Source organism: Diabrotica virgifera, chromosome 6 (assembly GCF_917563875.1).
Source record: "Diabrotica virgifera virgifera chromosome 6, PGI_DIABVI_V3a".
Classification (NCBI taxonomy): Eukaryota; Metazoa; Arthropoda; class Insecta; order Coleoptera; family Chrysomelidae; genus Diabrotica; species Diabrotica virgifera.
This window is the reverse complement of record NC_065448.1, coordinates 69,649,342-69,673,365: the sequence shown is the minus strand read 5'-3', so window position 1 is coordinate 69,673,365 and position 24,024 is coordinate 69,649,342. Positions and strand designations below refer to the sequence as shown.

The window sequence follows — 24,024 nt, the reverse complement described above, 5'->3', positions numbered from 1 at the left end:
GAAAATTTTGGTTTTTCGACAATTACTCAAAATTTCAACCTACGAATTGCACCAATAACTGAGCGTTTGTAGAAGGACTCAGGACGCGTCTAACGGTGTATACCTCATATCTGGGAAAATTCGAATTTTTAAGTTATAGGCTTCATAAGTATAATCAAATCTATTTCTTACGGGAAAAACGGTTTTTCAAGCTCAATAATTCCTGTAACACGTTCAGTTATCATACTCGATCTTGGATGCTGGTCAGATACTACTTGTCAATACGTTTCAAATTCATGTTTAGTGATCAACATCAGGTAAACCGTTCAGAAGTTATAGAGCTCCAAAAGTATAATTAGTCCAGGAACTGAAATTTTTCACTTCGCAATTTTTACAGAATGGATAGATTTGCTTGAAAATTTGACAATAAGTAGTAGATAGTCCAAGGATCAAAATCTATATGATGCCGAAAGACGCTTTTACCATGGGGTTGTTGCCACCTCATCTCGAGGGTGGAAATTTTTTATTATATTTTGACCGCAAATGCTGTTAAAAATATTAATTATAAGCAAAAAATGTTCATTATACATTTTTTTGATAAAATTAATAGTTTTCGATTTATTGGTTATCGAAGCTGTTAGTTTTATATCGAAAAACTTACCAGAGAACGGCAGTTCTCGCCAGTGGCGCAGAAATACGCCCCCCTACACGCGACACTATTATATACACGAAATTTTCAATTTTCTAAATCTGACTGAATTAAAAATTGTGCCAACTCCCATCTTCAAGTTCAGAAAAAGACTCACCCATTCATATGTCAACCATCCATTTCGGTCCAAGGGTGTCGATTTTACGGCCCTTCCTATTTAGGTCTGTTTTTCGTTCTGGCCCCCAAAACTCCCAAAAACTTCAAAAATTTAAGTCCGACCTTTGCGGCTTCTAACAGTACTGATCATTACCTTTCCAACGCATGTCTAATTTTGAAAATCGGTTATACCATTCAAAAGTTGTAGAGCTTAGAAATGTGACTTAATTTTTATTTAAAAAAGGGAAAATGTTTGTGGATATATATGTATGTGTGTTTGAAAGTTAAACCGATTTGATATTTTTCCTCTGTGTTTGAAGAGGGGGTCAGGGCCGATTTAGAACCGGTGTAGTTTGTGACTTTTGACCACCCATAAGCCAGCTATAGGACTTGGTAGATACAAAAAGGCATATGTTTTCGGGGTATATATATTCGGATCAAGAATAGCCAGGAGAACCGCAAATACATCAAATTAATAGTGTTGACTTAAGCTTTCAAATGGTGTCTAAGCCGTCAGAATCAGACATACACATGGCTCAGTATAGCCGAAAAACTGAAAAACTAAACTTTGAAAATTTTGGTTTTTCGACAAATACTCAACATTTCAACCTACAAATTGCGCCAATAACTTAGCGTTTATAGAAGTACACCAGACGAATTTAACGGTGTATACCTCATATCCCGGAAAATTTGAATTTTTTAGGTTATAGGCTGCATAAGTATGATAAAATCTATTTCCTGTGGGAAAAACGGTTCCTCAAGCTCAATAATTCCTGTAGTAGCTTCAATTTTCATATTTGACCTTAGTTCCATCATATACTACTGGTCAATACGTTTCAAACTCATGTTTACTGATCAAAATCGGTTAAGCCGTTTAGAAGTTTTTAAGCTACAAAAGTATAATCCAATTTACGATTATTCCCGAAATGGTTTATGTAGTTGTAGTGGTTACGACGCTAAATTTGATCTGGCAACGGGCAATCCGACTTCATTTACCGGCCATCTCAATTTTTTTTCAATCTATTTTGAATAAAAAAAAATCTAGTGTACATTCGATGGACACTAGATCATTTGGGAGATAATGCAACAAAGGTGACCATTTATAAAGCTTGACGTGTAATAGAGGAACATTGCATTCAACTTCATACATTTAATTTATAAATAACTTTGAAAAACTCCTGATACAAGAATAAAAAACCGCTAAACGCCGTAAAAATGAGTGGCGCATAAAATATTCCAGCTACAAAAGATCTGATATGAATATTACGTGGCGCGAAAATGGATTTTCATTTGATGCAAAACAAAATTCTAGTTTTATTTTAAAAGATTTTTCCATAATATTTGCTAAATTTGAAGTAAACGCGCCACAAAAGAGTTTCAAAATTCAAACTGTATCAAAGTTACTCTTTTGTGGCGCGTTTACTTCAAATTTAGCAAATATTATGGAAAAATATTTTAAAATAAAACTAGAATTTTGTTTTGCATCAAATGAAAATCCATTTTCGCGCCACGTAATATTCATATCAGATCTTTTGTAGCTGGAATATTTTATGCGCCAATCATTTTTACGGCGTTTAGCGGTTTTTTATTCTTGTACATACATATCCACAAACATTTTCCATTTTTTGAATAAAAATTAAGTCATATTTCTGAGCTCGATAACTTTTGAATGGATTAACCGATTTTCAAAATTAAACATGCGTTGGAAAGGAAATGATCTGTGCTATCAGAAGCCGTAAAGATCGGGCTTAAATTTTTGAAATTTTTGGGAGTTTTGGGGACGAGAACGAAAAACAGGCTTTAAATGGGAAGGGCCGTAAAATCCACACCCTTGGACCAAAATGGAGAGATAACATATGGATGGACGAGTCTTTTCCTAAACTTTAAGATGGGATTTGGCCCAATTTTCAATTCAGTCAGGTTTAGAAAATCGAAACTTTCGTGTATGTATAGTGTCGCTTGTAGGGGTGTTGTGCGCCACTGGTGAGAACTGTCGTTCTCTGTGGATATATTATTATTATATTATAGCCTATTAGGGCAGTCAATGAGGATATTTGGCTCCGAATTCCATCCTACTACATAGATTTACTTGATATTTTCACAGTAACTAGGGAATATCTCAAGAAACAAAGTCTACCCTATGCCGATGTGCGCTTTTATCTTGGGGGTGGTTCCCACCCCTTCTTGGGGGTGAAAAATGTTTTGGTTAAAATAGCCACGGAAGAGGCTGGAGAATCTAATTTTAAGGAAAATTTGTTCTATAATTATTTTTTGATAACTCAATACTTTTTGAGTTATTCGTGGTTGAAAATTGGCCATTTTCATTGAAAAATGACACCTTTTCGGACAGATTTTTGCGAATACCTTGTCTCACAAATGACGAAGAAAGCACTAGAGAGGAATACAGAGAATTGAGAAAAATCATGAAAAGAAAATGTAGAAGCAAAAAGAGAAAATACAACAAGAACAAACTGAAAGAAATAGAAGAAAAATTTCAAAAGAAGAAATAAGATCATTCTATCAGGAAGCAAAAAAAAATGGAAAGAGGATATCAAAAAAAACAACCCATATATGAGAGATGATAAAGGGCTGTTGCTAAATGAGCCGGAAAAAATAATGGAAAACTGGCAAAACTATTTCACAGAACTGCTAAATAAGAGCGAAGTACAAAAGGAAACAAACCATGAAATTGAAGATGATCAGATAGCAATAGAAATACCCACAGAACAAGAAATAAAGAACGAAATAAAGAGCTTGAAAAATAACAAAAGCCCAGGAATAACAGAAATATCGGCCGAAATGATAAAATCAGGAGGGAAAAGATTACAGAGAGAGATATATGACCTGATAAAAAGAATATGGGAAGTAGAAAAATGCCAGAAGAGTGGACCATAGCAAGGATATGCCCTATACATAAAAAAGGTGATAGAATGCTATGCGAAAACTACAGAGGCATCGCACTATTAGAAATAGTTTACAAAATCTTGGCACAAAGTATAAGAAAAAGGCTAAGTCAATATTCGGACAAAATACTAGGAGAATACCAGGCAGGTTTTAGAAACAACAGATCAACGACTAACCAAATATTTGCCTTAAAAGAAATACAGACTACTTGTTACGAACATAAAACAGTACGATATGCTTTGTTCATAGACTTTAAGCAGGCTTACGACACAGTAAATAGACAGCAGATGTACGAACTGTTGAAAGATTTGGGGATACCAAGTAAAATTGTCAGGATGATAAAGATGACGATGGAAAACACAACCAACGAAATAGCTTGGAAAGGGTATACACCCAAAAAGTTTGAAACCAAGAAAGGACTACGACAAGGAGACCCCCTATCAACAACGGCATTCAATTTAACATTGGAAGAAATAATCAGAAAAAGCAGAATAAACATGGAAGAAACGATATTTAAAAACGGCCACCAATGCATAGCATTTGCAGATGATCTGACGCTATTAGCAACAAGCAAAAAAGAACTACAAAAGTTAATGAAAAACATAATAACAGAAGCCAAAAAATTCGGACTTAAAATAGATGAAGAAAAGACAAAGTATATGATAATGGGAGAGATCCAAAAAGAAAAAGAGAATAACATGATAGTACAAATAGATGGAGAAAAAACATACTCGTTCAAAAGAGCCAAAAAAATCATTTACCTGGGAGCCAAAATAGATGAAATTGGTCATGAAGAAGGGGAGATAAAGGCAAGAGTAGCTAAAGGAAATAAAAAATATGAGCATTACGCACATTATTGGAATCCAAATAGGTATCAAGAAAAACAAAAATAAGAATTTATAAGACTGTTATCAGACCTACAGTAACATAGGCATGCGAAACATGGGTGCTAAAATAGTCCAAAACAGACCTTTTAGAAAGATGGGAGAGAAAAATGCAAAGAGCAATATATGGAGGTGTGAAAATAGAAGGTCAGTGGAGAAGAAGAACCAATAAAGAATTGGAAGAACTATATCAAGAGCCAACGATCACGACGACGATCAAAGCACAGAGAATACGATACTTGGGGCACATAGAGAGAATGGGAAGTAAACGAATGCCAAAAATGGTACTCTCACGAAGACCAATACAAAAGAGGAGGAAAGTCAGGCCAAAGAAAAGATGGAAGGACAGTGTATATGAAGACTTGAAGAAAAGTAACATTGAGAGATGGAAAGAACTAGCATTGGACAGAAGGAGATGGAGAAAGGTGGTGAAGGAGTGTATAAAAAGACTGAAGTGTATTTAAGTAAAATTTATGTTTTATAAGTTATGTAAGTTATATTAAGTTATTTATTATATTATTTATGTAATCAGAAATGTAAACATTTTAGCCCTAGGCCTACAAGGCCTGTTGCGCTTAATAAATAAAAATAATAAAACAATAGACAATTTTATCGGAAACGATGAAACCAATTAAAAATATGTTGTTTAGTTATTTAACATTTCATAACAGAAGCTATAGGCCTGGATCCCGCGTACAAAAAAAACGTTTATTAATAACAAGCTAAAAATTTGTTAATAGCTTAACGGTCTCTAGTCGGCCAAACTTTGATGTATGGGAGCACTGGAACAGGAGAAGTTTTAATTGTCGAACGTGATTTTAATTGGGGAACGTGTCATCCTGACAAGTTTATAATTGTGAAAACTAGCTGGTTGTTTTTAGTTCAATAGCACAAGCTTTATATAATATAAGAAAAAATGTTTGTCCGACAAATATGTTGGGAATTTTAATAAGTCGGACACACAGAACATGTCAAATGACTGAAATTATGTTGGTAGTAAATATCAGTCTGAGTTTTGCAAAAGAGTTTAATGAAAGGGCAACAAATCAATTGGAAGTTCTGTCCGACAAAATACATGGGAAGTTTTCGTAGTCTGACATTCGAAACCTGTAACCTGTTCCACAATAATTAAAGATTCCCCTGTTCCAGTGTTCCCGTACATCAAAGTTTGTCCGACTAGACACCGTTAACAAATTTTTAGCTTAAAATTAATAAACTTTTGTGGTACGCGGGATCCAAGACTATTATGAAAGAAGAAAGAAGTGAATTTTATACGTAATAAAACATACTCTCTAATTAAAGATTTTATGCTTTTAAACAAAACAAATACCAAAATAATGAGTAAGCGAGTTATACAATACAGTGAGCACGTAAAAGTTGGAATAAATTCATTTTCTCGAGAACGGACGATTTTGGAAAAAAAATCTAGAATCAGGTCAATTTTTAATTTTAAATTACGACTTTTTGGCATATATATCATACTAGTGACGTCACCCATCTGGACGTGATGACGTCAATGATGATTTTTTTAAATAAGAATAGGGGGCGTGTGATAGCTCATTTGAAAGGTAGTTTAATTCTCTATTCAGCAGTGTAAACAATAACATAATTATTTATACAGGGTGTCCAAAAAATGTTTTTTAATTAAATTTATTGACATAAAAAGAAGAATGCATGTAATTTATTTAATTCAAAATACATTTTACTGCTTTCAGAAAACAGAAAAAAAATGTTTATTTAACAAATAAATATTGTGTTTTGTTTAAATTCAATATTAATGCACCACCTGCCTCTCGACAGTTTGAACATTTAATTTAAGCGAAAAGCGATGACTATTTTTCAAATAAATATTTTTTTTATGTTTTCTAAGAGCAGTAAAATGTATTTTGAATTTAATAAATTACATACATTCTTTTTTTTATGTCAATAAATTTAATTAAACATTTTTTTTGACGCCCGGTATAAATAATTATTGTAATGTTTATACTACTGAGTAGAGAATTGAATTACCTTTCAAATGAGCTATCACACTACCACTATTCTCATTTAAAAAAATGATCGATAACGTCATCACGTCCAGATGGGTGACGTCACTAGTATGATATATATGCCAAAAAGTCGTAATTTAAAAATAAAAATTGACCTGTTTCAAGATTTTTATCCAAAATCGTCCATTCTCGAGAAAATGAATTTATTCCAACCTTTACGTGCTCACTGTATATTTATATAATACAACAAATTTACCGGTCCTTAGCAATACTTCCACTCAATGTACCTTCTCTTTGAATAGGAGCCGCCCTTACGTTTAATGCGTCTCTAATTTTCATTACTGATAGAGCGCCTCTTGTTGGCATGCTTCGCTAGGCAAACAGTTCTAACAAAATTTGTTCTAAGAGGCTTTATTGAGCATGTTAGTCTAACTATTATCCGAGCGATTTCTCATACCTTCAAGAAATTGGCTTTAATCTAATAGAAAATAATAAAAAGCTAATTAGTTTGTTGAAGGAGAGCAAATTAAGAATTATAATGAACGGAACCGAATAGAAAGTTTTCTAATTGCACAAAGTTTACTAGTACTGTCTGCGCTAAGAGTAATGCCTAAAATGTACTTTACGAAATAAGTCAATGTGATAAATAAACAAGCAAATGAATAATCTTTCTAGGCATAAAATCTCGAAATATTATTTATTCTCCTGAACCCTTCCAAAACTAAATTTGTAGCCTTTACAAACAACAGGAACTTGACTGAGTAAGCTGAAATTATTTGGAGAGGTACTGGAAAGAACCAATGATGACAAATTAATATTTAGCAGTAACTGTGAATTCCAAACTCAATTGAAGTATTCATATGAAAAATATGTATAATCAACACGGCTAAGCGACTCTTCTAGAATTGCAGACGAGTTGTATGTAAAACAGGGGGTGTTGAAACCAAACGTAATGTTTTGGTTATACACATCAGTGATACGACCGACAGTTGCTGTGGTTCAGTATTTTGGTAAAGAAAAGACGGTTTGGTAATCTTGTGCAATCTCTCTCGTCATCCTACAAAGACAAGCGCTTCTAATTATAACAGTAGCCTTGAACAGTACAGGAATGGCTTCGTTAGAGGTTATCACAGGTTTCCTTCCGCTGGAATTATACATCTCGGCGCTAGCCTTTATGACCATACTTAGACTCAAAGCAAACAATACTTGGAGGCCAAATCATATATTGAATAGCCATACAAACACTACTGGGACTATACTTAAGGAAGCCGTATTAAATCTTACAGTGTAGGTCAATAAACAACTGTGTTACCGGCTGAAGTTTTTGCTTTGTTGGCCAACGCATTGATGAAATCAGAGGTGGAGACCATGAAACTAAGATAATCAACATTTACACAGATAGCCAAGCGGTTATGCTGGCAGTAAAGAACCCCCACGAAATGAAAACTGGTGAGGAACTGCAAATATCTCCTCAACAACTTGGCAGAAGGCAATACAGTGTCTTTATTATAGGTGTCCGGTCATAAAGGTGTGCATGAAAATGAACGACCAGATATGCTAGCAAATTAAGGCTCGAGAGAAACTTTTGACAGCCTAGTACCTTTCTATGGCATCACTAAATATGCAAGAAAAAACGAGGTTTATAATAATTATTGTTAAGGAATCATTAAAAGAAAGTAATCAAAACTAATGATAAAAAACTCTGGAACAATTTGATGAACCTATATAAACGCGAGAATAAAGCGGTCAGAGAAATGAACCATGGTGCAGAAACTGTGAAATGAAAGAAGAAGCTGCCATACACATACTATACCATGGCAATATCCTAAGTAATCCTCTCTCTTAAATCCTGACCCCCCGGAGGGACTGTAGTAGTCGACGTGATGTCGTGTATTGTCCGTCTCCAAAGATCTCTGTCTCTGGTCATTTCTTTTAACTCATGCATAGGTCTTTTGCATATTCCTGTAATTAGGTCGATCTATCTTGTTGGGGATCTTCCTCGTGATCTTCGGCCTTCCACCTTTCCTTGTATCTTCAGCCCAAGAAAAAAGTTATTATTATTTTAGCAATATTTTCTATTTTCTCTCCTCATTTGTGAAAACAATAAACGAAAATCTATAAAAACTATAAAAAAATTATTTGACAGACATAATATGACAGGTCCAGCATAATGGACATCAGGAATTAGCTTTCATATAATTTAAGTATGAAACTGAAAAAAAATTCTGGTTCAGAAGAAATACACATACATATACATTTTGCATTTTGTACAAAAGAATCTCGAATGCTTAGTGCATTCAAGAGGTTTAGGCAACGGGATAAGAATTTCTATTGCCGACAGAACATATTGGCAAATGGTTATTACTGGTTTTTCTTACATCTATAGACGTTAACTGGAAAACTGTAGATCTTTTTCAGGAATTATGGGCACTTCATCTTCAGATGTCTCCGGTTTTCTTGAAATAGACGCACTAGCTTGTCTCCCAATTGCAAGCTTACCACCTAGTGCTAGTGACCTTCCAGCATACAGCTTAAATTCATGTAAATCCATTTCCTTTGATCATTGTCGCTATCTTCACTGGCGAAAAAATCGTTATCTGTCAAAATAGCCTCCAATGCACTTTCTATCAATATCCTTTTACTATCTGTAACTAAACTTAAAAATGTGAGTATGGTAACATATTTGGCTAACTAAGTCCCCATGTCCAAAATGCTGGACAAAAAGTTTAGAGGACCGCAACGTGTCCAGTTGTAATTATTTTCAAATATATATTTACCACAAATACGTCCAATCATCAAGTAACATACATTAAAAACAATCAATACTTTAAAGTACAGAAAAACACTACAACTTACTGTATTTTTGTGGAGCCACCATCATAACTTAAAAAGTTTCACCACATGTAACAACAAACTACCGAGGTAGGCGCTGTTGTCGAATTTTTCAAATGAGTAAATTTGACTGATAAATAGGAAGTCCAATATGCTGCAATATAGGACACAGCGATTCCCAATCCGAATTGTCACCGTGCAATAAATTAGTAAACATTGTCCAGCTGGCTGGACCTATGGATTGAGGAGGATAATGAGCCTTTTCATGTTTTCTGTGTTTGCTCTCATAACATGTCCAAAGTATTTTAATTGTTGGAGATGGACTTGACTGGAGAGTCGTTGGCTAACTTTTAGCTCTCTTAAAATTGAATTATTTGTTCTATGATCGGTCCAAGGAATTCGTAGCATTCTTCTCCAACAGAACATTTCAGTGGCGTCTACCTGTCTTCTTTCCGAATTTCTCAGGGTTCAAGATTGACATCCGTAGGTCAGTATTGGGAATATTAAGCAGTTGATCAACAATCCTAAGTAATGTAAGGCAGGAATTCACTGGCGACTGAGGTTCGAAACATAAGAGATCCTAACACTACCAATAAGAAAACTATGGGCTTTGTTGAGGCTACGTAACTTATTAGAGTTTAGGGACAAAAAATATATATGATATAAAGCCTTTTAGGTCTGGATCCCGCGTATGAAAAAAAAGTTGATTAATAGCAAGCTGAAAATTTGTTAATAGCTTAAGGGTGTCTAGTCGGATAAACTTTATATATGGGAACACTGGAACAGAGGCAGTTTTAATTGTGGAAGAGGTTAAAAATTTGGAACGGTCAGACCACGAAAACGGCACATTTATTTTGTCCGATAGAATAGACTTAATAGGCGACTACCAATGCGGGTTTCGAAGTGGAAGGTCAACAATAGATCAAATATTTACCATCCGACAAATAGTAGAAAAAAACTGGGAATTCAACCGAGATGTACACCAAATCTTCGTAGATTTCCAGCAAGCATAGGACTCGATAAAAAGAAGCAGACTATGGCTAGCAATGCTAGAAATGGGAATACCAAGAAAATTAGTGCAGCTCACTAAAATGTGCGTGGCAGACTCATATGCACAGGTAAAGATAGAAAACAGAACATCGATGCCATTTAGTATAACATCAGGGCTTAGACAAGGAGACCCTTTATCACCATTGCTATTCAATTTGGCTTTAGAATACGCAATAAGTAAAATATCGTCTGAACTAACAGGGGGATTCGCAAATCGAGGATCAAAACTATTGTTGGCCTTTGCCGATGATCTAGATGCAGTCGCTCATTCTACAAGAGACGTAAGAGAGGTGTTTTCACAGCTCGAGGAGGAAACAGGTAACCTGGGCCTTCGAATAAATGAAGAGAAGGCGAAATATATGCTGGTGACCAAAAATCCAAGACCAAGAGTTAGGCAGAACGTAACTATTAATGACCACAACTTTGAAGTAGTGAAAGAGTTTAAATATCTGGGAGAAGTAATCACACAGGACAATCACATAGAAAAAGAGGTCTCAGCAAGAATAGCTGCGGGAAATAGAGCACTATACTCCCTATCATCATTATTAAGATCTAAGCTGCTGAAAAGACAATCTAAATTAAGACTGTACATGTTAATTATTCGCCCAGTTGTTACATATGGGAGTGAAGCATGGACTCTACATCAGCGAGAAATAAATAAATTGCTGATATTTGAAAGGAAAGTCCTCAGAATGATATTTGGTCCTCAAAGAGATGAGTTGACAGGAGAGTGGAGAAGGCGCCGCAATGCTGAATTGGTGACTGTATATGGTACTGAAAACATCGTCAGACATATAAAAGCTAATCGGATAAGATGGGCAGGTCATGTAGTAAGATCAGAAGAAGACAGAGTGCTAAAGACAGTGTTCTTCGAGAGACCAGACGGTAGAAGATCAGTGGGCCGTCCCAGAAAAAGATGGAAGGATGATGTTGAAACCGATCTATCTAGGATTGGGGTACAACAATGGCAAATCGAAGCGCAAGATCGCAGACGATGGAGGGCCATAGTGGATGCGGCGAAGACTCACCCCGAGTTGTAAAGCCAGTCAAGAAGAAGAAGAAGAATAGACTTAAACTCTCCGAACAGAGATTAAACTCTCATGCAAAAATCAGACTGCTATTTATCACCTGTCAAAATTCCTGACATTTGATATATTCTACATGTTCCACTCATTAAAACGCCCATTTGGTGATAAATAGCAGTCTGATTTTTGCAAGAAAGTTTGATCTCTGTTCGGAGAGTTTAAGTCTATTCTGTCGGACAAAATACATGTGCCGTTTTCGTGGTCTGACCGTTCCAAATTTTTAACCTGTTCCACAATTAAAATTTCCCCTGATCCAGTGTTACCATATATCAAAGTTTGTCCGACTAGACACCCTTAAGCTGTTAAAAAATTTTCAGCTTGCTATTATTCAATTTTTTTTCATACGCGGGATCTAGACCTATTTAAGGTCTCATCTGTTCCAACCAATACGATATTGTTCATTTGGCTATACTCCTTGCTATATCGACGGCAGTTCTTGGGCCTATTAATCTTTATTTTGCTCCTCCCCTGGCAAGTAGTTCTAGGTTCCCTTCATACCATTATCTGCAGGCACCCAGATAAACTTAGTTTGTTACTTTTTCCGCTCCGAATGAGATTCTGAAGACCGTTAAATTTAAGGTCAATCCGATTCGAGTCCAGTGCCTTTAATGCCGTCTAGCTGTCAGATGTGATTTTTATAGATGCCTGCATGTACCAATCACGAGAAACTGCAGGGTCATATCTATAAAAATTATATCTGATATCTAGGCAGTATTAAAGGCGCTGGAATCGAATCGACTTGACTCAAAGTTGTTTTGGAACTGTCTTCATAGTCTTGGTTGGATCGCGAAAATTAGTAAGTTTGGTTTGGGGTCTGGACATAAACTGGTATTTAAGGGAACGAAAAAGCGGACCTACTTGCCAGGGGAAGATCAAAAGGAACATTCATAGGCCCGGAACCTACTGGGCCTGGGTTGATATAGGAAGAAGCACAGCCAAAAGAACAATATTGGATTGGTTGGAACAGATGAAACGTAATTACTGGTACGATCAGAAATGATTCTCAAACATTCAAAACTTTTATGTATGAACGTTCAAAGCACATATCCAATGATCTAGATATGAATAGGACAGATCTGAGGATTATCATAGGTCTCCTAACAGGGCACTGTCTGCTCAAAGGGCATATAAATAGAATAATCGGATCAGACTAACAGAAAGTGCGAATTGTAGATTCTGTTAGGCTGGTGACGAGGTAGCGAAACACGTCCAATGCAACATGCTGGGGTTGGATAGGATAAGGTTCCACACATTGCAGCGTTACCAAATAGAATTCTACAACCAAGCCCTACCACTTCGTAGAAGTGTCACCTAAAGCCATAATAGACTTCCTTAAAACGCTTAGTTGAAGGGACCTTTAACTAGTGATAAGCCACAAAAAACTTCTACAAACTTCACAAAAAACTAGTTTGAGTGGAAGGATACTGTAGCGCCTACTGTTATTGAACCCAGTAGGACTAGATATCACGTACCAAAAAGAGTTGATTAATAGCAAGCTGAAAATTTGTTAATAGATTGACGGTGTCTAGTCGGAAAAACTTTGATGTACGGGAACGCTGGAACATGGGAAGTTTTATTTGTGGAATAGTTTAAAAATTTGGAACATCAGACTACGAGAACGCCCCATGTATTTTGTCGGAGAGAACTTCCAATTGATTTGTTACCGTTTCATTAAACTCTCATGCAAAAATCAGACTGATATTCACCACCAATATATTTCCTGTCATTTGACATGTTCTTCGTGTTGGACTTATTAAAATGCGCAGTTGGTGATAAATACTAGTCTGATTTTTGCATGAGAGTTTATCGAAATGGTAACAAATTAATTGGAAGTTCCCTCCGATAAAATACATGGAACGTTTTCGTAGTCTGACGTTCCAAATTTTTAACCTGTTCCACAGTTAAAACTTCCCCTGTTCCAGTATTCGCATACATCAAAGTTTGTCCGACTAGAGACCGTTAAGCTATTAACAAATTTTCAGCTTGCTATTATTCAAGTTTTTCTTGGTACGCGGGATCCAGGTCTATATATCCTAAGGGTCACTGTGAAACTTTATTTAACAAAATACATATCAGCTCTCACAGAGATTGGCAGAACCTCAAGACAAATATATTGTTTGTTTAATTTTTTTTTGTCATTTATAAATTTCAATAACCTACTATTAGTCTAATTGATCCCAAAGATGGCATAACCCAGACATCCAAAGTGAAAGTTATCCTCCTACACCAAATTGTTCTATATGGTCCACATAATATTCAGAAAAAATTCATACCATTTAGAGCGTCGGGTTTGGGGGAGAGGGGGGAGAAATCGGTAAATTCGTAGTTTTTTACGTTTTTCGTCAATATTTCTAAAACTGTGCGGTTTAGCATAAATAATCTTCTATACAAAAATGTTCTACATTAAATTTTAAATAAAAAAGGTCCTATGCATAATCCTTCTAAAATAAACGGTTCCAAAGTTACGAAGGTAGAATAATATAATTGGTCCAAAAAAGGCCTAACCCAGACATCCAAAATAAAAGTTTTCCTCCTACACCAAATTGTTCTATATGGTCTACATTTAAGTTGGTAAATTAGTAGTTTTTGTTACGTTTTTTGTCAATATTTCTAAAACTAAACTTTAGCGTAAACAATGTTCTACACAAAAATTATCAAGGTTCAATTAAAAAAAAAAGGATCCTACACATAATTGTTATAAAATCAACGGTTCCAGAGTTACGGAGGGTGAAAATTGGAGGTTTTCGATACTTTTTGTATTTTTTGGAAAATTGATGATAATTTTGGGAAGTTAGGTTGACGTTTCTTCAAGGGCTTATCACTAACGTACCATCGGCCACTGAAATAGCAAATTTGATTTATAAAACACAATCCTGTTAAAGAAGATCAGTAGGGAATTGCCCAAAAAATATAAAAAGTATCGAAAACCTCCACTTTTTACCCTCTGTAGCTCTGGAACGGTTGATTTTATAAAAATTATGTGTAAGACCTTTTTTGTTTTTAATTTTGTGTTGAACATTTTTGTATAGAACATTGTTTACGCTAAAGCGTAGTTTAAGAAATATTGACGAAAAACTTAAAAAAACTACTAATTTACCGATTTATTTCCCATCTCCCCCCCAAACCGGACGCTCAAAATGGTGTAACTTTTTACTGAACAATATGTGGACAAAACAGAACAATTTGGTGTTGAAGGAAAACTTTTACTTTGGATTTTTAGGTTAGGCCTTTTTTTGGACCAATTATACTATCATCATCATCATCATCAGTAGCTCGACAACCCTTCTTGGGTCCTGGCTTTTTCTAGGATTTTCCGCCATTCTGTTCTGTTCCTTGCTTTGTTCTTCCAGTGGGTAATCTCAAGTGTTTTCAGATCTTGTTCCACTTGTTCCATGTATCTAAGTTTGGGTCTTCCCTTTGACTTTCTCCCTACTGGTGTTTTCTTCATTATATGTTTTGGTGTTTCAGTCTCTAACATTCGTTCAACATGGCCCATCCAGCGCAGACGTCCGATATTTATGGATGTTATGACGTCGGATTTGTTGTATGCTGCGTATAGTTCAAAATCATACCTCCTGCGCCATACGTCATTTTCTTTCAACCCCTTATATATGTGTCTAAGGATTACTATACTACTTTAATTATACTATAAGGACCTCTAAGGACCAATTATACTATACTACCTCAGTAACTTTGAAACCGTTCATTTTAGAAGGATTATGCAAAGGGCCTTTTTTATTTCAAATTTAATGTAGAACATTTTTGTATAGAAGGTTGTTTATGCTAAATCGTATAGTTTTAAAAATATTTACGAAAAACGTAAAAAACTACGAAATTACCGATTTCTCCCCCTCTCCCCCCAATCCCAACGCTCAAAATGGTGTGACTTTTTTCTGAACATAATGTGGACCATATATAACAATTTGGTGTTGGAGGATAACTTTCACTTTGGATGTCTGGGTTTGAGTCTAGTTATACCATACTATATAAACATATTTTATGAAAAAAGTATTAAAATATACAAACCGATATGTCTATTACGATCGAGAGTCAAAACTAATATTTCTTTAATTTGTTGCAATAAACAATATACAGTGCGGTGGAATAAGTGTCGCCCCCCCCCCTGTTAACTTGTTTATTTTAAGAATATAAGCAAAACGTCGGACAGGTCGATTTTTAAACTAACCATAGTATATTATAGCATCAACGTTTCGAACTTTACGCGATCCATCTTCAGGTGACAGGCATAATTTTGATTTTTTTAAATGGTAAAGTACATCATGTGACAGCTCATTTAACAGCTTTTAAAATACTGATTTCAAAAATGTATAATACTTTAATCCTTTTTGAGATCGCAGGCCCAAAATTTCGGTCGAACTCTTTTTAAACGCATTTATTTTTTTCGAATTCTGAGAAAACGAATAAGTATTTTTGAAAAATTTAACCTTTAACTACCCGCGCATCAAGCTATAATATAACTACACGCATTACGTACTTTATACGCCACAAGGAAATAAACTTAAAAACAGCGGATTTGTTTTTTTTTTTGAAAAAATACACTTAGTTTTTTGTTATAAACCTTACTCGGCATCAGTGAATACTTGGAATTCCTTCTCAGTAAGCCAATTGGGATTTATAACTGGAATCATGGAATAACTGGATTCCATGATAAATAAAATTACTAATTAAAAAATTTTTTGAAATGTGATTTTTTACACGAGAAAAAGTATTGTTTATAAAGAAAAATATATTTTGTGCCATAATGACTAAAAAACAATTGAAATATGAACTTATATTTCTACTTATATTAATATAATCGTGGAGTATATTGTCCACCACCGGAAACAACAAATAATAAACTGGAAATTACGATCTTCCCAGAACGCCGATTATAACGAAACTAAAACCAAATTGTAAAGCACATTCCAGTGATAGGTTAGAGAGATAAACAAGGTCAAAAATTAAATTTTTAAATAGATTTGCAGTAGAATTAGTATATCTGGCGTACAAAATACGCCAGCGCGTGTAGTTAAAGGTTAAACGCAGAATGAAATATTAGATTATTACCGAGGGCTGACAGTCCCTTAGAATAAAGAAAAAGTTTCTTTTGAATGATATATTTGAAATTAAAATTCACACTAAATTTTCTCTTCTTTCCACCACTGTGACTTATTAAAATAAACATTATATGAGTTCTCAGGGACTTTGGACCATCGAGAATACTGTAATATTTTATTCTGCGTTTAAATTTTTCAAGAATCTGTATTGGTTTTTTCAGGATTCGAAAAAAATGATTGCATTTAGAAAGAATTCGACCAAAATTTTTCGCCTACGCTCTCAAACGGGATTAAAGTATTATACATGTTTGAACTCAGTATTTTAAGAGCTTTTAAATGAGGTGTCACATGATGTACTTGCCCATTTAAAAAAATCAAAGTTATGGCTGTCACCTGAAGAGGGATGGCGTAAAGTTCGAAACGTTGGTGCTATAATATACTACGGTTAGTTTAAAAATCGACCTGTCCGAGCGTTTTGCTTATATTCTTAAAATAAACAAGTTAACAGGGGGAGGGGCAACACTTATTCCACCGCACTGTAAAAAAACATTCAGTTCAGTTCAAAGGAATATTCAAATACAAAGGAATATTCATTTAGCAGTAACGTGTTAAAGAAGGGATAAATCAAAGAATAAATCTTTCGACACAAATTGGCCTCTGCCGATGTACTCATGCATTAGGATGTAAATAATTGACCTATTTTCTACAATGGAAATAGCAATAATCACTCACCTATACAGCGGCTCGCCTACGGTCTCCTTAAACCACAAAACCATGGCAACTGCGTCATCCCGATCCCTTGTCTTAATATCACAGGGCAGACTTTGCTTCTTGCCGAGCACACCGTGAACTTCCTCCATGGGGACTGCAACAATTATTCGTGTTACTATTGTTGAAATGCCTTTAGTTGGAAAACTTTCATTTCGAGCTAAGGGCGTATAATAAGGGGCCAACTTTGATGATTACGACGTTCAGTAGCGGGATGAGATTTGCCCTTAATGTTTGTCGCATTAGAAAAGCTCAAGGTGAGCCTCCTTAATATCGCTTTAGGGAAAAAGCAAAAGTAATGCCTTTTAGAAAATGTTGTTTTACCTAATCTCCCTTGTTTAAAAGAAATCGCCTTTTACATCGCGCTACAAATTTAAATAACCATTATTTAAATAAAAACTAAGTAAATTTAAGGGATGTTACGACAAATCTGGATAGTAAAATATCCCTTAAATAAAAACCGAGAAACGTAAATATAGTATAGTCGGGTATTGGGTGTAGTTACAAACGATGTAAAGAGAAACTGGTTCGATTACACAGGCCAACGATGAAAAAACTTTTTTGATAACATTACCTGTATCTTATGTATTTTAGTGTGTTGAGTCCGGAAATCATATTAAAATGCTGTATTCTTTCACAGTTTAACATTTAAAATTGCATAATTACCTTTGAAACCAAGATTACTACTAAGAAAAAGAAGCTTGGATTGGATTCAAAAAAGTTTTAACCAAGTTTTTAGGTAATGTGAAAGACCCTAACTACGAGCTTATAGTAGCTAATTTATTAAGTTTTTAAGATTTTAAATAAGATTTAAGATTTGGGACGTCAAATGAGCCTCAAAATCAACCTTTTGCATAACCATCTTGATCATTTCCCTGAAAATCTGGGTGCAGTCAGTAAAGAACAAGGCGAACGCTTCCACCAAGATATCAAGGTGATGGAGCAACCATACCAGGGATGTTAGAACACCAACATGATGGGTGATTACTGTTGGTCACTTCATCGAGAACAACAGAGTGCCTCGCATAGGAGAAAAAGCTACTTGAGAAGTTTTACAGAAAAAAAAAAGAGAAAGAAAATACAAAAGCATTGACTCCTGAAATGCTTGTACAGACCTATATTATGAGAAGATAAAAATTAGATAAAAGGTATTATTCTAATAATGTATCATTTTAATATTTTCCGGTATTTCGTGTTTTTCAAATTATTATATTGTAGAATAAGCCAGTGCCATATTGTGGGAAAACTGTGGGTGATACGTAAAATCTAATTTCAGATTCTTTTTTAGCGCCAAAATATACATAGGATTCACATAAAATTATAAGAAAAGTTTTTTAAATTTTTTTTTCGTTGGCCTGTGTTATTGCATAAATAGCCCAGTAAATGAACGGGAAATACGGCGATACCGTGTAATTTTCAGGGGGCAACTCCGAATTGCATGAAAATTTGGATTTAGGTTCTACTTACCCTCCACTTCAAAGTTGAAATTGTGCCGTTGGTTGCTTTTACTTGGGGGGTGAGAGTAACCCCTTCTTGAGGTTGAGTCAACACTTTTCGAGTTATTTGTGATTGAAAATGTTTATTTTTCGACAAAAAGACTACGTTTTTAGACGGTTCTTCGCAAATAACTCAAAAAGTAAATACTTAATCGAAAAAAATATTCCTATCAAAAGTGTACCTTTAAAAAAATTGAAACAAACGGTGTATCAGTAAAGTCTATCAATCGAACAAAAACAAAGTTGTAGCTCATGAAAAATACGTTCTTATTAGTCTAATTCCAAATCGAATATTTCAAGGTGAAATCACCGAAACATTAAACATTTTCCGGGAAAAACCCATTTAAACGTTTTTAAAGTGATTATAATAAGCTTTATTTTAATTGTTTCTAAAAGTATCTAGCATTAAAAATAAGCGCGTTACGCTCATCACAAATTTGGCCCACTTTTTTTTGTAAAGAAATCATGAAAATCTCCCCGTGTTTATTTCCCCAAATGAAATTAATCGCTACCGCTTTACAAATAATGTACTTACTTATCTATTTTTTTATGATCTGTCAGTCTCACCAGTTTAAAGTGCTTATTTTTGAAAGGGTTATAGTTGAAAAAGCTTGAACGAGTCCCTAGATACGAGTGTATGCAAATTTTGAGCAGCCATATCTTAACCAATTTTTGTCTTACGGAAAAACGAAATGAAACTAGCATATTTATAATAGTAAAACCTACATTTTTTTACTCATTAAGATTTTTCTTATCACTAGTACTTTTTAAATTATTTAAAAAAAAAGGAAATTTTTCAAAAATTTTTAGAAAATTTTTTTACTATAAAACCAAATTTTTTCAAAAATAAGCACTTCAAACCAATTAAACTTACAGATCATATAAACAATACATATGCAGTTAAAATAAATGGTAAAGCGGTAACGTTTAATTTTATTTAGGGTATCACCTGTCATTCTACTAGTTTCTTTCTATATTGTATACATAGAACAAAATTTGATAGTTTTTCAAGTTTCTAAACTAACTAGTTTTTTTGATTTTTCTCTCAAAACTAAGTATATATATATATATATATATATATATATATATATATATATATATATATATATATATATATATATATATATAATGTTCTTGAACTCCTAAGTGGAGCATAGAGCTTCAGTGAAAACGCGCCATCGGGTTCTATTTTGCGCTAGGGCCTTCACCTCATTCCAAGACTTTCCTTGACTTCTTATCTCGTCCATGATGGATCTTCTCCAAGTTTGTGCTGGGCGACCTCTTTTTCTCTTTCCTTGGGGATTCCACTCTAGGGCATTTTTTGCAATACTGGAACTATCTTTTCGGAGTGTGTGACCTATCCACCCCCACTTTCTGTATTTGATTTCATTTTCTACCCTCTTTTGTTGGGTCAGGTGTAGCAGATCTTCGTTTCTGATGGTGTTTGGCCAGAAAATACGAACAATTCTTCGTAGACATTTGTTAACAAAGACCTGCAATTTGTCTGTAAGGTATTTTGTCACTTTCCAGGTTTCACATCCATAGAGTAGAACAGACATAACATTTGACTGGAATATTCGGATCTTTGTCCTTGTAGTATATTCTCCAGACCTCCAAACAGGGTTAAGAATGCTGAAAGCTTGTTGAGCTTTTCGTATCCTCATACGAATATCGTCTTCTGTACCTCCGCTTTCTGTTATGACACTTCCAAGGTACGTGAAGTTCTCCACATTTTCAATCTGCTTGTTGTCGATATTAAATAGCGTGTTGTTCCTTGCATTTATTCTCATCGACTTGGTTTTACCAATATTGATTTTTAAACCTATTTTATTGGCCTCAGTGGATAGTGTTTCCAATTGGTCGGCCACATCCTGGAACCTTTGTCCTAACAGGCAGATATCGTCGGCGTATTCCAGATCACTTAGGCGTGTGGTTAACGTCCATTGTATCCCTTTTGTATCGAAGTCTAGTTTGGAGAGAACATAGTCCAGAGCTATGTTAAACAGAAACGGAGAAAGCACACATCCCTGTCTGACTCCAGTAAGTACGTCAAATTCGTCACTGTTGACCCCATTGTGTGTCACGCTGCACGTCGCCTCAGTGTACAGTGACTTTATAATGGAAATTATTTTATGAGGAATGTTTCTTAGCTCTAAAATTTTCCATAGAGCAGCATGAGACAGGCTGTCAAAGGCACGTTCGAAATCGACAAAGACCATGTATAGAGGTGTGTTCCATTCAACCGATTGTTCCATTATTACCCTCACTGTATTAATGTGATCTATGCAGGAAGATTCTGGTCTAAAACCTGCTTGATTCGCTCGAAATTCAACCTTGTTTGTTAATCTTTTATGTTATCAAAACTAAGTATTGCAGACTTATTGGATATCTGTTTTCTAGTTTTTACCAATAAATATGCAATCCAGCTCTATTCAAAAAAATTTTAAAATTTTCAGAACTTCGTTGCGTGAAAAAATATTTGTTGTAGAAATCGCCGATAACTACAAATTGTCATTTGTATTTATCATATTTGATTAAGTCGAAGAGTACTTATAAGTTTGTAGTTCTTCTGCATATATGCTTCATGACATATGCCCCAAGAATTGCAGTTTTTTTTTCATTTTGATGGAATCCAGTATCTCTCTGCTGTTCTCTATTCTTCTTAGTACTTCTTCATGTCTTAGTCTCTTTCATAAAACACTAAGCATGAAAATTAACGCACCACCTTAAAAATGGGACATTTTTGATATCTCGTACTTCCTAAACCTGTCGTCCGATTTAAGTGATACTTTTAACACGTTATAGCTTTATTCTATCGAGATATCGATATCGATTTATTTTTACAAGAATATCGATGTAATAATATTGTTGCTAAACAGATAAGTGTCATTGTATACCGGGTGTAACAATGATAATGTGTTTTTTCCTCAAAGTTTGGAACACCCTATGGAATATTCTAGGGTATATAAAATATTGAAATTAAAATTTGACTTTAGCCTTGAGCTTTCTTAACATTTTGCTTTTTGATTTATTCACCTATGTTGGACAATAAAAAAGTTAGGTACCTACTTTGACAACTAGCAACGTTCTTCATCAATACACGGTGTTTTTAAATAAGTACGACAAACTTTAGGGGGTAATTTTGCATGAAGAAATAATAACCGTTGGCTTTATAAGGATATGTCCGAAAATAATTTGTTTCCGAGATAAGTGATGTTCAATTTTTTCTTACAAACTGACGATTTATTTATTGCTCTAAAACCGGTTGAGATATTCAAATAAAGTTTAGTAGGATTAAAGAGGTGGTTATGAGCATTTTTTGACATACAATTAAGAATTTTATATTCACCATTGGCGTACATACGGGTCATAATACCCAGTCATATTACCCGTGTGCACGCCAATGGTGAATATAAAATTCTTAATTGTATGCCAAAAAAATGCGTAATAACTAGCTCTTAAAACCTATCAAATTTTATCTCAACCGGTTTTAGAGCAACAAATAAATCGTCAGTTTGTAAGAAAACATTCAACATCCCGTATCTCGGAAACGAAGCATTTGCGGACATATGTTTATAAAGCAAACAGTTATTATTTTTCATGCATAATTTCACCTTAAAGTTTGTTGCACTTATTTAGAAACACCCTGTATTGATGAAGAACGTTACTAGTTGTTAAAGTACCTAACTATTTTATTATCCAACATAAGCGAATGAATCAAAAAGCCAAATGTTAAGAAAGCCTAAGGATAGAGTTAAGTTTTAATTTCAATATTTTATATATGCTAAAATATTCCACAGGGTGTACCAAACTTTGAGGAAAAAACACACTATCATTGTTACACCCGGTATACAATGACACTTTTATCTGTTTAGCAACAATATTATTATATCTATATTCTCGAAGAATAAAGCTGTAACATATTAAAACCATCACTGAAATCGGACAATAAGTTTACGAAATACGAGCCATTAAAAATGTCCAATTTTTAAGGTGGTGCGTTAATTTTGATGCTTAGTGCATGAAGTAGAGACAATAGATTCAGACAAAAAATCATGTGTTATTTTTAATAAATAGGGTGGACTTAAAGGTTATTTAATTTTCAGATTTCTTATTTCTAAAATATTGCGAGAAAGCCACTAGCTGAAGCAGAACTCCTTGATATTATCAATAATTTATCAGATATCGAAGTTGTAAGCGTTGATGAGGAAGATGATGAATTACAGAAGTCACAGGATATCTACATCAGATGTTGATAATTCTGATTTAGAAGGTAAGCAATGTTGATCAAGTAATACCATCAATGGATACCAGTAAAAAAAGGTAGGACGTCTATCAAGCACTAATGGATCACTAAACAATTGAAGATGGAGCAAAGGATATTAAGAGAAGTTCGTTTTGACGGTGTGGATCATTTGCTCATATTTGACCAGAGCAAATAAGCTGCAAGGTGTAAAATATACACATTAGTTGTAGTAAACGCAGAATTCATTTTTGTATTGTCTGTGAACGCAATTGTTTCGTTGATTTTCATTCAAAATAAATATTTTTTTTACGATTTTTTGGGTATTTCTTTTACATGCGCGATTCTTGAGTCACCATGGTCGTTTTAACGAACATTTATTGTTTTCAAAAGATTTGATTTTATGAGCAAAATTTTTTGTTTATAAATCTTTAAAAAAAGTCATATACCACAACCTCTAAGTTTTAAATTTGTATGTTTGCAAACAAAAAAACATGAATATATTTTATGTCATTCAGTAAAAGTTCAGTTCCTTGTTTCACGAAGAAATATCTGACAATGAAGATTTTAGTAGTAATAGTGGGGATAGGGTAAGAAGGCCTTCATTTTAAATTGTAGGCCGCTATGCCACATTTCGTCAAAAGTCTGTGATATATATATATATATATATATATATATATATATATATATATATATATATATATATATATATATATATATATATATATATATATATATATATATATATATAAGAAGGTTGCTGAGCAATATCTTTTACCGTTCGGATCCCTGTAAATTTGGTTAACTAATCTACATAATATTGTAACGAAAGAGAAATCTTGGCCGACCACCGTATAACAGTAAACACCTCGAGAATGACGTAATCGAATGATCTAGGCCTCGGCGGAGAGGAGGAGAGACTTCTCGAACGTA

At 34.4% G+C, this 24,024-nt stretch overlaps 1 protein-coding gene across 1 annotated transcript in view; it reads right to left on the bottom strand.

Moving 5' to 3' along the window:
* LOC114326047 (cell adhesion molecule DSCAML1) overlaps positions 1-17,446 on the bottom strand; it is a 1,142,530-nt gene extending 1,125,084 nt beyond the window's left edge. The window contains exon 1 of the mRNA XM_050655145.1: positions 17,317-17,446. Coding sequence (XP_050511102.1) covers positions 17,317-17,444 — 128 coding nt within the window. The 5' untranslated portion in view covers positions 17,445-17,446. The remainder of the gene's footprint in view (positions 1-17,316) is intronic.
* Positions 17,447-24,024: the final 6,578 nt, after the last annotated feature.